The following is a 14815-nucleotide window of genomic DNA, read 5'->3' as shown; positions in this document are numbered from 1 at the left end:
TCCTTAATTTATTTTTTATGGGTGAAGGTGGAGATGAATGATAGTGCAAAGGGAAAACAAGATTTATAGACGTTGATTTGACTTTGATCTGCCTACGAACTTTGGTTCACACTCTACGTATTTTATTCTTTTAAGCTTTCTCGAGTCAACCTAACTTACTTGTAGGGGTTTGGACAAGAGTTTCTGATTGGACTTTCAAAAGGTTGACGACAAGTCTTTCACCACGGAGAATCGTGGATAATGGGTTCCCGCTTTTATGGTCATTTTCTTCCACTGCAGAATCGTGGATAATGGGTTCCAGCTCTTATGGTCATTTTCTTCCACTGCAGAATCGTGGATAATGATTTCCAGCTCTTATGATCATTTTCATCAGAAAAATTTTATTTGAATCCATATAATATCTCTTTACACCTAACTTACTCTTTACACTCATATTATTTTTAATTAAACTATCAATATTTTTTAAACCCAAATTTATTACCTAAACTACCCTTAGAAACCCAATTTAATATGTAAATTTATCTTTACATCCTGTTTGGACCTAAAATTACACTATCAGCCTGAATAATCGAGATCGGTAAGTAAGCAAAGTTCTAGACCGTTAGATGACAAAGTGGTTGAGATAATTTTAATTATCATGGAGGGATAATATTGTGTTTTAATCATAATATTTATCTTTCGGTAATATATTGAATTATTTCAACTTAGTGTTGTCTAATTCTCCAATTGATTTGAATGATGATGGAATATGGGGATATGGATGTGCATTAAGGCGTGACATCAGATGATGAAGTAGGATGGAATGATTATCATATGAATACAAATGGTATATGCCTTTTAATTCTTGCCATGTGGAATGCATCAATAGTAGATTTTGACTCCTTATGCAAGTATTCAAGTATGGGTTTGATTTGGGATGTCTAGCGTGTAGACTGGATCAATTTGGTTGCCAGATTCAAGTGTGGACGTGTGGCTTTTATTTTGTTTGAAAAGTCAGCCATTTGGAAGATAAGCTTTAGCCTATGCCATGGATCAGTCTCTCATTCTACGTGTGGAATGATTGGATCAGTTTGGTTGATAGATTCAAGTGTGGATGTGTGAACGTGTGGCTTTTATTTTGTTTGAAAAGTCAGCCATCTAGAAGATAGGCTTTAGCCTATGCCACGGATCAGTCTCTCATTCTATGAGTTTGAGTGTCAGTTGGTTTCTACTCAGTGTTCTAAAAATCAGCCTAGGCACTGGTTGGTAAGGTACTGCTCCAATTAGGTGCCAATCGGCGGAGGAAAGCGGGGAGGTGTTAAGCGCCCGCCTGGGCGCTCCTAGGCGGCCTCAGCGGCGGTGCTAGGCAGTCTTGTCACTTTGTTGCCTTCTTTCGAGCTCGCAGTCACCATTTTCTCATTGCATTCCATCTTTAGTCACACCCATGCCTTAGATCTCCGACGAAATCCGACGAGGAGGGAGTGAAAAAGAGAGAGAGAGAGAGAGAGAAAGGGAAGGAGAGAGAGAATATCTGCTGTGGAAAGGGATGTGGGTAGAAAGATAGCGCTGCAGAGAGTGAGATCGAAGAGAGAAATCGGAAGTCTGCAAATGAGATAAAGAGAAAGGTGGGGGGTGGGTGGGGCTATATTATCTAGGGTTAGTAGGTTTTTTATTAATTAAAATTTTATGAACTTTGTTTCAAGATTTGTAGCAGGCCCAATTTTAATTCTTTAAACAAAATAAGACCCAATAATAATTATGGTCTTAAAAAAACCCTAAAGTTTTATACAATACTTATATTTTATAACAAATATTTATTTTATATGTTTTGTATTTTATTTTTCTCAACAAGTATGATTTTTATGTGTGTAAAAATGGACTTATTTATATATTATATTATAAATATATTTAAAAAGTACAAATCCGCCTAGTCCGTCTAGACGTCCATCTAGGCCCTGCCTAACTATCTAGATGCTAGACCCCAACTTACTGTCCGACTAGCGCCTAACATTTTTTAAAATCATTCTAAATGAGATGCAAATTACCTCAGTCTAAGACCATCTCCAACAATGGCTTATAACCTAAAATTCCCTTTTTTTTCCCCTCAAAACCCACTCCAACCCATGTGCTAAATAAAATCTAAAACCCAAAACTTAAAAGAAGGCCAAATACCAGCCCGTTTTTAGGCCAAAAGTCATTATGGACCCTACCTGTTGTGAGTGAAACACGGGCTGTGAAGCCCAGTTTCCTTTCTGCCAGACGCCCACGCGCTGCACGCGCCAGAAAAATTTCTCTCAGCCGACAGCCCCACGTGGGGCTGTTCCCTCAGGTTTCAAAGCAAAAGCAGCCTAACGGCTACTTTTTGTAATCCAATGGTGACTTTAAATGGGCCGTTGGTTAATCCAACGGTCCAGGTTCAAATTTTTTTTTTTTAGTTTTATATTTATGTATTTATTGAATCTAACGGCTTAGATCAAATATAATTAAATATAACGGTAAAAAAAAAGATCTAACGGTCCAAATTTAAATGCAACGACTAGAATAATTTTAAAAAATTATTTAACTTAAAATTCAACCAAAAATTCTATAAATACCTATGTATTTGTTCAAACATCCACACAAAACTCACTTTTCTCCTACAATTCTTCCAATTTTTTTTTATACCATTTATTCTCATTTCCAGAATTTTCAAGATGGCAAAAGAGCATGTTAGAGGTCGTAATTGGACCTTTGACGAAGATATTGCTTTATGTTTGGCATGGATTTCGATTAGCGAAGATGGTGTCGTCGGCACCAATCAAAATAGAAAGGTTTTATGGGGTAAAATCGTTGATAAGTTCCATGAAAACTCCAACGCCGGTCGAAGGGAAGTTGGTGGTGTTTATGATCGGTGGAAGATTATCAACAAAGCGTGCACTTTGTGGAAAGGAAGCTTGGAGAGAGCCATGGTTGACACGCCTAGTGGAAGGGGCGCCTCAGAAATTATGAGTTTATTTGTTGATATTTTAGTTGTCATGTACATAATAGTATTTTGCAACTAATTGTTTTTATGTATTTGTTGCATAGGGTGACAAAGCAATGACAATTTACAAGACAAGAACTACACCAAAAAATCAAGCTTTTAAGTTGCATCATGCTTGGAACATCCTCAAGGATTGTCCGAGGTGGGGAACCGATGCGAACCAACAAAGTGGAAAATTATATCATAATGAAGCCCCACCCCCAAATAATGTCAATGAAGGTGTGAATTTTGCCGACAATGAAGGTGTCGAACAAATGACCCCAACTTCTACTTTTGCAAGGCCCCCGGGTAGAGATAAGCAAAAGGAAGCAAAGAGAAAAGGGAAGTCTCAAGATCCGACACGTGCACAATTTGCTAGCGAAATGGCAATAATGAACGAAATCCAGTGCCGTCGGCAAAAAGAATCGGCCCAAATGCTTTTGGCCATGAAGGAACAAGGGGATAGGGAGCAAGAAAGGTACGAAACTAATTTGATAATGGAGGACCTCGACAAATACACTCCAGAGAGGAAGAGATATTTACGTGGTAAGCAAAAGGAAATTTTACGAAGGAATGTCACAAGGAGTATATTTCAAGATGATGATTCATCTCAAGACTATCACCCAAGTCCATCACCAAGTCAAGATGATGAATATCATTATTAAGTTTATGTAGTCTATGAGTTTTCGATTGTATTAAGTTTATGTAGTTTATTAATTGTTTTTTTTATTTTTTAAATTTATGTAGTTTATTAATTGTCTTTTTTATTTTTTAAGTTTATGTGATTTATTAAATGTCGTTGGTATTAAGTTTATGTGGTTTATCTTGATTTTCATGCATTGATTTATTGATTTTTCAAAATTTATCGGAATTTAAATATTTTTAGGTTAAAATGTTCATAAAATTAATTTAGGATATTCTACATAATTTTTTTTTTAAAAAAAAGTTAATTTAAAAAAAAATAGACTTAATTCATTCTTTGATAATCTGGGCTAAAATTTTAAGCCAGAAGGGTTGGAGTAGAAAAACTGTTTCTGAGCTAAAACTAAATTTTCTGGGATAAATATTTTTAGGTTTTAGGTCACTATTGAAGATGGTCTAAGAGGGAAATTGCACCATGCAAATGAACAGTGTTTTGCACCGGATAATTTTGTCCGTAGGGTTTGGGACGGATTGGGAATCGGGTTAGACGCGCTCGTCTCTCATCTCTCTTCCTCTTTCTCTTCTACGCGTGCGCTCTCCTCTCATCCCTCCTCTCTGTCCTTCTCTACTTGAAAACCCACAATCTTTCATCTTCCTCTGCTCTTCCTTTCTCTCCGCTCCCCATATCTCTCGATGTGAAGCCCACAAACCAAGTAGTGACGGTTGAAAGCCTCAAACATGGAGGCCACGAAATGGAGGTACAGTGACGGTCGACAACCGCCTCCATTGACGATGAATTTGGCCATCAGCATCTTATGGTATGTTGAATTTCTTGAATTTCCCTTTATTTGGGATTCCTCTATCCTTTTTGCATTTGATTGGGAGTTTATAAATTAGGGTTTTTGGGGATTTTAAGATTTTCTGACTCTTTTTTTTTTCTTTCAAAAATACTCAAATCAAAACTGACTTTTCTGTTGCTGGCGACCTCTGCTTGCTTGCTCCCTTTCTCAGTCGAGTTCATAAGAAAGGTATATATTGTTAAAAATGAAATGCCTTAATCTCTGTCTACTTCGTCTAATTATTTAAATGCCTTAATCGCTTGAATGCTTCTTCTTTGCTTTTTCGTCCTTTTTTGTTTTTAACACATTTTGTAATTGTGAAAACGGTATTGGATTGATTTTAGCAAGTGGGATTTTTTGTTAACGTTAATCAGACCCGGACCTTTGTGTTGATCGAAGTCATTGCTGCTGGGTTAGCTGGTGAATGCTGGATTTGGGGACTCAAGAAGTGAGAGAGGACAAAAGCCAGCAGCTCGGTAAGTGTTCTTTTTATTCCTAGCTTTTTTTGCTGAGTAGAGGCTTTCTTTTCCTGAGAAAAGCCCTGAATCCATTCAATTTCAAACCCTAAATCCGTTCACTGAAAGACAAAACATAAGAATTAGTCGTTGAAATTTGTAAAGGGGTTGTGATGGTGGCAAGTAGTAATGGGTGTCGATTTGGTTCAACAAGAAAGTGGTCGATCGCCTCCTCAAAATCCTCTGCAGGAACCCTTTGCTCTCTCTCTCTCTCTCTCTCTCTCTCTAATTTTCTTTTTCTATTCCAGATCCACACATTCTGTTTTTTCTTTTTTGTTTGATTGATTGATAATGGTCCAACAATTGTTTTCCTAAAAAGTCTTGTTTCGCTGGTACTTTTATTTGGCGGTTGCTGAGAAAGAAAGAAAGTTCTAAAATTTGATTTGGATTTTGAAGGGGTGCAGAACCTAAGCTGCTGGCTTTCTCTGCAGCTCTTGGCCTTACCATTGGATTATTTCCAATATGTGGTACGTATATTTTGCTCAGGTTTTCTGGGAAATCTAATACTGTTTGTGGATTATGGTTGTATATTCATTGTTGGTTTAACTTCTTCACCGAAGTTAGTGAAGTTGAGAGGGACAACCAAGTCCTCAGGTCTATTTCTCTTTGTGCATGCATGTATGCATGCATAATGTTGTATGTATGTGGATGTGATGACAGTTTAATTGTATAAACTAGGGTTTCGGGCAATAGGATTGTTTATCATGTTTTGCAATTAAATGGAAAAAAAGGCCGACTCAAATTAACTTCGCAGCAATTTGTTTTTCCCTGATTGAAATTAAATTGGTTGAAATATGTATAATTGTTTTGGCTGTGTATTCGATTTATTGACGAGGTGTGCACTTTATTCAAATTGCTTATTCGTAGAAGAATTTGACAAGTTTTGTGGAGCTGCCAACTGTGTTATGCGGCGTAATCCGTTAAATGTTACTGGACATGATTAGAAGAATATGTTATGTAGTATTGTTTGAAAAAGGAATAATGGGTCATAGGCTCATAGCTAGCTGAAAGTATTGTCGAATATAATTTTAGGCAAGTGCTCAAATTGTGAGAGAGATTAGTGTACATTGCTTTCTGTGGTTATGAAGTATAGGACTTATGGAATAGACTTCATAGTTGTACATCTATGGCATCAGTACACTATGAAATATGACTTTAAATTCGCTGCTCTAACTTTGATGGTCTTCCAGATTAGTGTTATTATTACGTTTTGGTCATCTTTTCACTATCATCTCTCTCAGTCATGACTTAGGTACTACAGAATAGGTTTTTGTGCGTCTGTTTATTTGTAATTGTCCAAATAGCAATGTAACTGTTGAATAGTTTTTTGTGTATCTTTGCTGCTCCGTATGAATTAGCTTGGGGTTGCTTGACAGTGACGGTGAATTTACCTTGAGGTTCTGTAGTTCCTTACAAACAAACGTCTCTCTGTCATTGTGATTTGTTTTTCTTCCATCTGTTTGTTGATATAATCCGTTAGGTAGAGCATGTTATGATGTTTCCAATTTGATAAATAAAGTTAAGTCATAATGAATTCAACCATTGTATGATTTGCATTTATTTAGAATTCATAGATATAGGAGAAGATACATAGGAACTTAAAAAACCTAGAACAATGAAAAACTATGCATATATTGTGTAGCTGTGTAGCTTTTGTTCTAATAGGCAGCTACAATCAGCAGGGATGAAGCAAGCGTTTCACTTGCCAGGAGTGATTGTCACCATCTTTGTGACATAAGACATTTCTCTAAAAAGCATCTCTTCCTCTGTGAAAGTCAATTGCAGAGGAAGAACTGTTCTGATGTTGACGACTTCAATTAACAAGCCTGTGCTGTTGAGATTTTCCCATGTCAAATATAGAAGTCTTCAAACGTTTCTCAGGATCAATGCCACTTGGTACGTGAGTTACAATTTATATTTCCATTGACATTGGGTTGGTTCATTTACTTTCAGTTGTGTTCTTAAATTCTTATTGTACTGAATGCAGGAAGGTGAGAGTGCTCGATTGCGACCAAATTTGGGTGAGAACCGTCAAACTCTAATCCTAATTTTTTCCTCTTTTGAACCATACAAATTAAGTATCTTTGGATGTACTGTTTGTATTTTCTCGGAATTTCAGTATAGGGTTGATGGTGTTTGTATTATTAAACTTGGTCGTCACTTTTTTTCCATTGTGGCTGTCATTTTTTTTCGTATCTCAAATCAAAATTGTATTTGCTTATTTTGTTTCTCAAGTTCAAACGAGGCCATCGGTTTTGTCAATGTTAGTCTGACTGGGTCGTTCATCGATGCAGAAGCATGGCCTCTCACTAAATGGCCAGACTTGATCAAGCTTTTAGTTGATGGGCCAATCTGGAAGTGTATTCAACTGCTATTTGTACTTGCCCTCCGAGTATTAAATTTGTTGCAATTTTACTTTTACAGTGCTCTTATAGCTTGCCATTTTCTTTTTTTACTTGAATTTGATTTGATTTGATTTGATTGTGATAGGTCGAAAGTGTGAAAGATCTGCTGGAGGTGGAGGTCAGAAGTATTCTTCCCGTGCAAGATGTTGCCAAGATAGCACGGCGGGCTGAGTGTGTTGTTGCACACCTCGCCTTCTCCTCTCCTTCTCACTCCTTACCAGAACTCAAATCAATGGTGAGGTGCATGTCGTTGTCTAACTCATCTTCATCTCTGTCTCTTTCACTCTTGAGTTACCTGCTGTTGGATTCCGTTTGCGTTGCCGATCTACAGGTAAAGCTTCAATTTCCATGTTGGGATTCCATTTTTCTTCATTTCTGGAATTTGGGTTTTAATTTCAGTAATTTATTTCTATTAATTTTAGTTCTGTGTTTAGTAAATTTTGTTCTTAATTTTATTTCAGTAAACTTTTCAATATTGATATGATTTTTTTTACGCAATTAATAGCAACCGATGACACTTCTCATAACAAACTTTCCAATATGCCATGTTTGTATGATTTTATGTCCACGAAAGGCTATATATTCAAAGATAGGATTGAAGAGGCGTGCCCGTTTCTTATGTTTTCCTTTTTGTTTATGCACCGTGATTTTTATTTGGCAAAGAAATTATATAATCAGGATGTACATATTGTCTTGGAGAATACAATTGCAAAGCTCCCAGCAGCTGTGTGGAAATTGGATTGGAATTTGAAGACGAGATTTAGGAGTGTGTATTGAGTTTTTTTGGGTTTTTTTTTTTTTTTTTCTAAAATGGTTACTGTTTATTTACTTTATTTGATTACAATTTGAATGTGATGAAAATTTAAAATTTAATTTATGCGTGTTCATTTTTTCTTCACATCTTATAATTTGGTGCTTGAAGTTTACATTTTTTGCACATGATGGCAAAATGCCAAAAAGAAACTGGAATAGCAAAACAAATCAAATGGTACAAGACCATACTTCTCGCGGGCAATTTTACTAGTTATATCTATTGGTCATTGTGCTTGAATATTATGGCTTAATTTTTTGTTTCTCAGTTTTTTGCTTGGTTGGTTGGTTTGTTCCATTTTTTTTAAGGAAACCTCAACTGCATAAGAGAAATTTTATAGAATCATAAAAAAGAAGTTGCACTTAGTTAAGGGCAAATAAAGTTTAACTCATAATATAAGAAGAAATAATAAAGTAAAAAATACAATAAAAGAGGGGAGAACATAACCGACAAGAAAATAAGAACGACGCGCTGCCCCGATGGTCCTTGGGGTTCCCGGGGAGGGAGGGGGGGGGGGTGTCAAGCCTGATTTGGAGTTTCTGGAAAAAGAAAAGAGAAGAGGGCGGGGGCGGGAATGGGAATGGGAATGGCTTTGGTTTAGTTTATTGTTGGGGGGGGGGGGGGGGGGGTTGGGGGGGGGGGTGGGGGGGGGGGGGGGGGGTGGGCTGGGGGGCGGGGACTTTTGATGTATCCGTGGATTGCGATGAGGTGGAGATGGCCGACTTCTGAATGGCCTTAGGCTGCGGAGAACGGGCACCATTTTTGTGCTCAAAATATCACTTTGACATTCAAAGCAACCTTGTTCAAAATCACAAGAAGCAAGAAATTAGTTACCAAATAATAAAATTGGTAAAAACTAAGTCGACTTAAGTAGCTAATGCTAAAGCTTGGAGATCTCATAAAAGGAAGATAATTATTAGTTATACCATAAGGAAGTAGTCCACAAGTTGCTTGGAAATCCCCCATCAGAAGCAACACTAGTGTTGTAATTGCCACCAGCTTTGCTGAAGAACCATTCATCATCGGAAGCAGAAACAATAACCTCGAAAATCCCATCACCACAACGTGGAGATGATTGATAGTGCAAGGGGAAAGCATGATTTATAGACTTTAACTTGCAGGGGTTTGGATAATAATTATATGTTTCGGTTTCTTTCTTTTTTTTTGGTCAATATATGTTGCTGTTTCTAATTGGACTGTCAAAGGGAAGACCCTTAATAGGAGAGTCGTATTTTGACCAATACGTCAATTGCATTAGGTGCCTAATTTTTTCTTGGTTAATTATCTACGAGTCAAGTCTTTTCTTAGTTAATTATCTACGAGAATAAAGTGAGAAAAAAAGAACTTAGAAGAATTTTTATGACGGTTGCTCGTATGTAGGGCCCAATTTTGTGATTGCTTCGGGCCCCAAAATTCAAGACCCAGCGGGCAGTGCTGGAACAAACTGCTTCCTTAATTTATTTTGGGATGTGTGGCGTGTGGATTGGATCAGTTTGGTTGACATATTCACGTGTAGGACGTTTTGTAGCTTTACATTTTGTTTGAAAAGTTAGTCATTTGGAAGATAGGCTTTAGCCTTGCACATAGGCTGTTATCAGCCTATGTAGTGGACCCAACTCAGTTTGCCTCTCATCTATATGTGTACTTGACGATGTGGACAGTGGTTTCCACCTCTGGAAATGGATGCACAAATATTCTTGAGTCAGTCTAAAGAAGGAGGGGAAATTGCACTGTACAAATGAACAGTGTTTTGCACCGGATTTCATTCTAATTACAACTCTGCCACTATTTTGTTTGTTGACCAAATTACCCACAATTTTGTCCGTAGGGTTTTGTACAGATTGGGAATCGGGTTAGACGCACTCTTCTCTCATCAATCTTCCTCTTTCTCTCCTGCGCGTGCGCTCTCCTCTCGTCTCTCGTCCCTCGTCTCTCTCCTTCTCTACTGGAAAACCTACAATCTTTCATCTTCCGCTGCTCTTCCTTTCTCTCCGCTCCCCATATCTCTCGATGTGAAGCCCACAAACCAAGTAGTGACGGTTGAAAGCCTCAAACATGGCGGCCACGAAATGGAGGTACAGTGACGGTCGACAACCGCCTCCATTGACGATGAATTTGGTCATCAGAAAGCGTCTTATGGTATGTTGAATTTCTCGAATTTCCCTTTATTTGGGATTCCTCTATCCTTTTTGCGTTTGATCGGGAGTTTATAAATTAGGGTTTCTGGGGATTTTAAGGTTTTCAGACTCTTTTTTTTTCTTTCAAAAATACTCAAATCAAAACTGACTTTTCTGTTTCCGGCGACCTCTGCTTGCTTGCTCCCTTTCTCAGTCGATGAGTTTATAAGAAAGGTATATACTGGTTTGATGCATTTTCATTTTACAAACCATCTAAGATAAAAATTAAATGCCTTAATCTCTGTCTACTTCGTCTAATTATTTAAATGCCTTAATCTCTTGAATGCTTTTTTTGCTGTGTTGAGGCTTTCTTTTCCTGGGAAAACCCTGAATCCTTTCAATTTCAAACCCTAATTCCGTTCACTGAAAAACAAAATAGAAGAATTAGTCGTTGAAATTTGTAAAGGGGTTGTGATGGCGGCAAGTAGTAATGGGTGTCGATTTGGTTCAACAAGAAAGTCGTCGATCCCCTCCTCGAAATCCTCTGCAGGCACCCTTTGCTCTCTCTCTCTCTCTCTCTAATTTGATTTTTCTTTTTCTATTCCAGATTCACACATTCTGTTTTTTCTTTTTTGTTTGATTGATTGATAATGGTCCAACAATTTTTTTTCCTAAAAAGTCTTGTTTCGTTGGTACTTTTATTTGGCGGTTGCTGAGAAAGAAAGAAAGTTCTAAAATTTGATTTGGATTTTGAAGGGGTGCAGAACCTAAGCCGCTGGCCTCCTCTGCAGCTCTTGGCCTTACCATTGGATTATTTCCAATATGCGGTACGTATATTTTGCTCAGGTTTTCTGGGAAATCTAATACTGTTTGTGGATTATGGTTGTATATTCATTGTTGGTTTAACTTCTTCACCGAAGTTCGTGAAGTTGAGAGGGACAACCAAGTCCTCAGGTCTCTTTCTCTCTGTGCATGCATGTATGCATACATAATGTTGTATGTATGTGGATGTGATGACAGTTTAATTGTATAAACTAGGGTTTCGGGCAATATGATTGTTTATCATGTTTCGCAATTAAATGGAAAAAAAGGCCGACTCAAATTAACTTCGCAGCAATTTGTTTTGCCCTGATTGAAATTGAATGGGTTGAAATATGTATAGTTGGTTTGGCTGTGTATTCGATTTATTGACGAGGCGTGCACTTTATGCAAATTGCTTATTCGTAGAAGAATTTGACAAGTTTTGTGGAGCTGCCGATTGTGTTATGGAGCGTAATCCGTTAAATGTGACCGGACATGATTAGAAGAATATTTTATGTAGTATTGTTTCACTTTAAGTACACGTTTTGTGATATATGGACGGTAAGAAAGCGTGCAACGTACGCCAAAGATCCCTACCCTTACAATCTACTTAGCTACGCCACTACTCACGTGACACAAAAATAACACAGCAGGAATTAACACACGAAAAATGCTAAGAAGACTTTTTTAAAAGTGAGATTATTTATCGATTCTCTGTCACATTACAATTTAAGTCATTTCTTCGGTTAACACACGAGAAATGCCAAGGAGATTTTTTCGAAAGTTGTGCTCTTTATGGAACTTCTTGTCACATTACAATTTAAGGTCAATTCTCCGGATAACATTGTTTCAAGCACATGAAGTGATAGAAAATCTATGACTAATCCCCTTTTGAGAGAGTATCATTAGCATGTCTCTCCAAAAATTTCAAGGGGTACGTTCCAAATTAAATAAGCATTTCGATATAGGCACCTGAACTTTTTATTTTCACATTGGATTCTCGTTAATTTATGAATGGGAGGCATTAATGCTTGTTTGAAATGGTCTAATGCGGAGAAAAATGGTCTTTAAATTTGTAACACAATTTATAGGGGAGGGAAAATGCTACGAAAATCAATTTTTTTTAAACTATATTTTGTAAACCACATAATGAGGTGCTTCGATGCTTTGAATCTATTTTTAATGGTTTAAAGAAGAATTCCAACCATCAAACGCCATATCATATGACCTACAAAATATAGTTTAAAAAGACGCCCTAGTGCCATAGTTGAGTTTTCATTTGAACTAAGAACAAAGTAACAAAATAAATCAATTAAAAAATAAATAAATAAAACTAAATAGTAATTTTGGTGGTACATACTATCATTATCATTCATCTCCATCCTCGTCCCATATCAATTAGAGTCATGTTATATTTTTATTGTATTGAAATTTTATATTAAATGTGATTTTACAAAACTTAACCATCACAAATTTGCATCTGCTACCATCTCAGAGTCGCATCAATCTGCTATCAACGCATTTGTACAACACTATATGGCTAGTTCAAATACCATCGAAGAAGAGACTAGAGAAAACAAAATCTTCGAAGAGAACGAAGAAGTTGAGACATCAGATTCTTCGTAATCTCTTCCGCTGTAGGCAGCTTCAATACAAAGCTCAATCATCACAAACTATAAGCATCTATTTCCATCACAAAGCCACATCCTGAAGCTTTCTAAGAAATAGTCTACAAGACCACAAGACTACGTCAGGCTTGAAGGAAATGCAAACAAGGATCAAACTGCAAAGCACATATACTGTACGACATAAGCTTTAACCCATAAATATTGCTATATTTCTCTTCTATATGCAAATGCAAGACACAGTTGGTAGATCTCTATGGCTCGTTCAAATACCACTGAAGTCGAGATGGAAGAAAACAGAGACTCTCAAGACATTGAAGAAGCTGAGACCTCAGCTTCTTCTTCATGTATTCCATAAAAAATATGTTGTAGAGATTAATTTACATGATAGGACTGGTTCAGGAGATAGCAGGGTGGATTATGGAGGATGTAGCAGAAGAAAATATAAATGAATTGATCAACCAGGGTTTGCTGCAAGTATATGATGACCGCCCTTGCACAGGAACTAAATTGCAGGTCCCCAATCCTCTTCGAGAATTCTGTCTTCACCAAATGGAGACGTTACCTGAATACTCCAACTAGAATTATGTCTTCACCTCTTCAAGAAGTCGTCTCTTCAGGACGCTTCCGTAATCTAGAATTTCCTCATGAGTTGGATAGAATGAGTAGGCGATAGTCCGATTCACGGTAGGCTCTTCAGGTGCATGTGATGTTCGCTGCATCTTGGTCGAAAATGGCTCAAGAGTTAGTGTACTCTTCAAGGATGCCGCTGAAAAGATGGGGATTGTTGACATCGTTAACAAGGGAAAAATGACCCTTCACACTTTCAGCGGAACCCCAGCTCGATTTTTGGGAACGATAATACTGGCGATCCAAGTAGAACCCTACAACCACATGGGGACCTTTTATGTGATGGATTCGTCGACTCCCACAATGCCATCCTCTGCTGAAATTCGATGCATAAGATGAAGACTGTTCCATCTAGCCTAGTTACTTCGCTACCTTACTCCGGGCGGAGTAAGGAATGGCACACTGCTGTGCTGTCTCCATGAACAAATCATCATAGCAACCATAGTCAAACGATTAGCAAATAAGCTACAAAGAATTAGACTTAGATCTTAACCCTTAAGACGACAACACGTCAGAGTCAATGGCGGACAAAGACATGTTGTATATGAGCCTCGACCTGACAAATCAGAGTGAAAAATGAGGAATGGTTCGAAGCTAACCGATAAAGAGAAAAAATTGTTCACCAACTTACTGGAGGCTAACAGAGACGTGCTTGCATGGTCAGAAGAAGACATGTCGAGAATCGATCCCTCCGTGATTTGCCGTCATCTCCACCTGGACCTAACTGCTAGACTAGTTACCCAGTGCAAACGCAACCACGGAGCTAAATGAAGAAAATCATAGGAGTAGAGATTGACAAACTTACACCATCCAGACTGGCTAGCGATGGTGGTGTTGGTCTAAAAGAAGAATGAAAAGTTGAGGGTAAGTGTAAACTTTGCAAATTTGAATAAAGCTTGCCTAAATGAACCATACCCATTCCCACAGATCGACCTACTGGTAGATTTAATGGCAGTTTAGGAAGAGCTGCTGAGCTTCATGGACGCTTACTTCGGATACAACCAGATAAAAATGTATGAGCCAGACATGGAGGCAACATCATTCCTCATCGACCCAGGGACAACTGCTTCAAGGTTATACCCTTCGGGCTTAATGCAGTGGCAATAAACCAACGACTTGTCAACCGAATCTTTAAGGAAAAGATCAAAGGCACGATGGAAGTTTACGTGGACGACATAGTTGTCACAAGCAAGGAGAAGAAGGATCACATAGTACACCTCCAAGAGTCGTTTGGTCTACTCCAGAGGTACAAAATGAAGCTAAACTTGGAAAAGTGCACATTTGGAGTAGCATCGGGCAAGTTCTTAAGATGTCTGGTTATTAAGTGTGGAATTGAGGCTAACCCGGATCATCAAAGCCATTATGGAGTTAAAGTCGCCCAGAACTATGAAGGAAATACAAAGCCTGACAAGACAAGCGGTAGCCCAGCAGATTCTTTTCGCAATCCACA

The 14815-nt window shown here is 37.8% G+C and overlaps 2 protein-coding genes and 1 long non-coding RNA gene across 22 annotated transcripts in view; 2 read left to right on the top strand and 1 right to left on the bottom strand.

Moving 5' to 3' along the window:
• The first annotated feature begins 4112 nt into the window (after positions 1-4112).
• Positions 4113-8254, top strand: LOC125479754. Of its 20 annotated transcripts, none has more exons than XR_007260239.1 (5): positions 4448-4650; positions 4861-4937; positions 5373-5443; positions 6659-6872; positions 6964-7427. XR_007260239.1 is itself a non-coding variant. In XM_048589595.1 (4 exons), exons 2-4 carry the CDS (start codon positions 6778-6780, stop codon positions 7863-7865), a joined length of 528 nt encoding a protein of 175 aa, XP_048445552.1. In that variant the 5' UTR covers positions 4113-4440; positions 6659-6777; the 3' UTR covers positions 7866-8254. The 20 variants fall into 20 exon arrangements, 5 of the variants coding, with proteins under 5 accessions (XP_048445552.1, XP_048445551.1, XP_048445550.1 ...); XR_007260233.1 differs by having other exon boundaries at positions 4836-4937; XM_048589595.1 differs by lacking the exons at positions 4448-4650; positions 4861-4937; positions 5373-5443 and adding exons at positions 4113-4440; positions 7467-8254 and having other exon boundaries at positions 6964-6997.
• Positions 8255-10083: 1829 nt separating this feature from the next.
• On the top strand, positions 10084-11422 carry LOC125479757. Its single transcript, XR_007260245.1, has 2 exons — positions 10084-10331; positions 11066-11422. It is a non-coding gene; the product is annotated as an uncharacterized LOC125479757 (long non-coding RNA).
• A 1279-nt stretch (positions 11423-12701) lies between these two features.
• LOC125479752 (putative pentatricopeptide repeat-containing protein At1g64310) overlaps positions 12702-14815 on the bottom strand; it is a 28056-nt gene continuing 25942 nt past the window's right edge. The window contains exon 3 of the transcript XR_007260229.1: positions 12702-12839. The gene's annotated coding sequence lies outside the window, so the exon portion shown is untranslated. The remainder of the gene's footprint in view (positions 12840-14815) is intronic.

Source organism: the organism of the source record quoted next, unplaced genomic scaffold, assembly GCF_019419815.1.
Source record: "Pyrus x bretschneideri cultivar Hongxiangsu unplaced genomic scaffold, Pyrus_bretschneideri_v1 Contig3, whole genome shotgun sequence".
Taxonomy (NCBI): Eukaryota; Viridiplantae; Streptophyta; class Magnoliopsida; order Rosales; family Rosaceae; genus Pyrus; species Pyrus x bretschneideri.
This window is presented reverse-complemented; position numbering and strand designations above follow the sequence as displayed.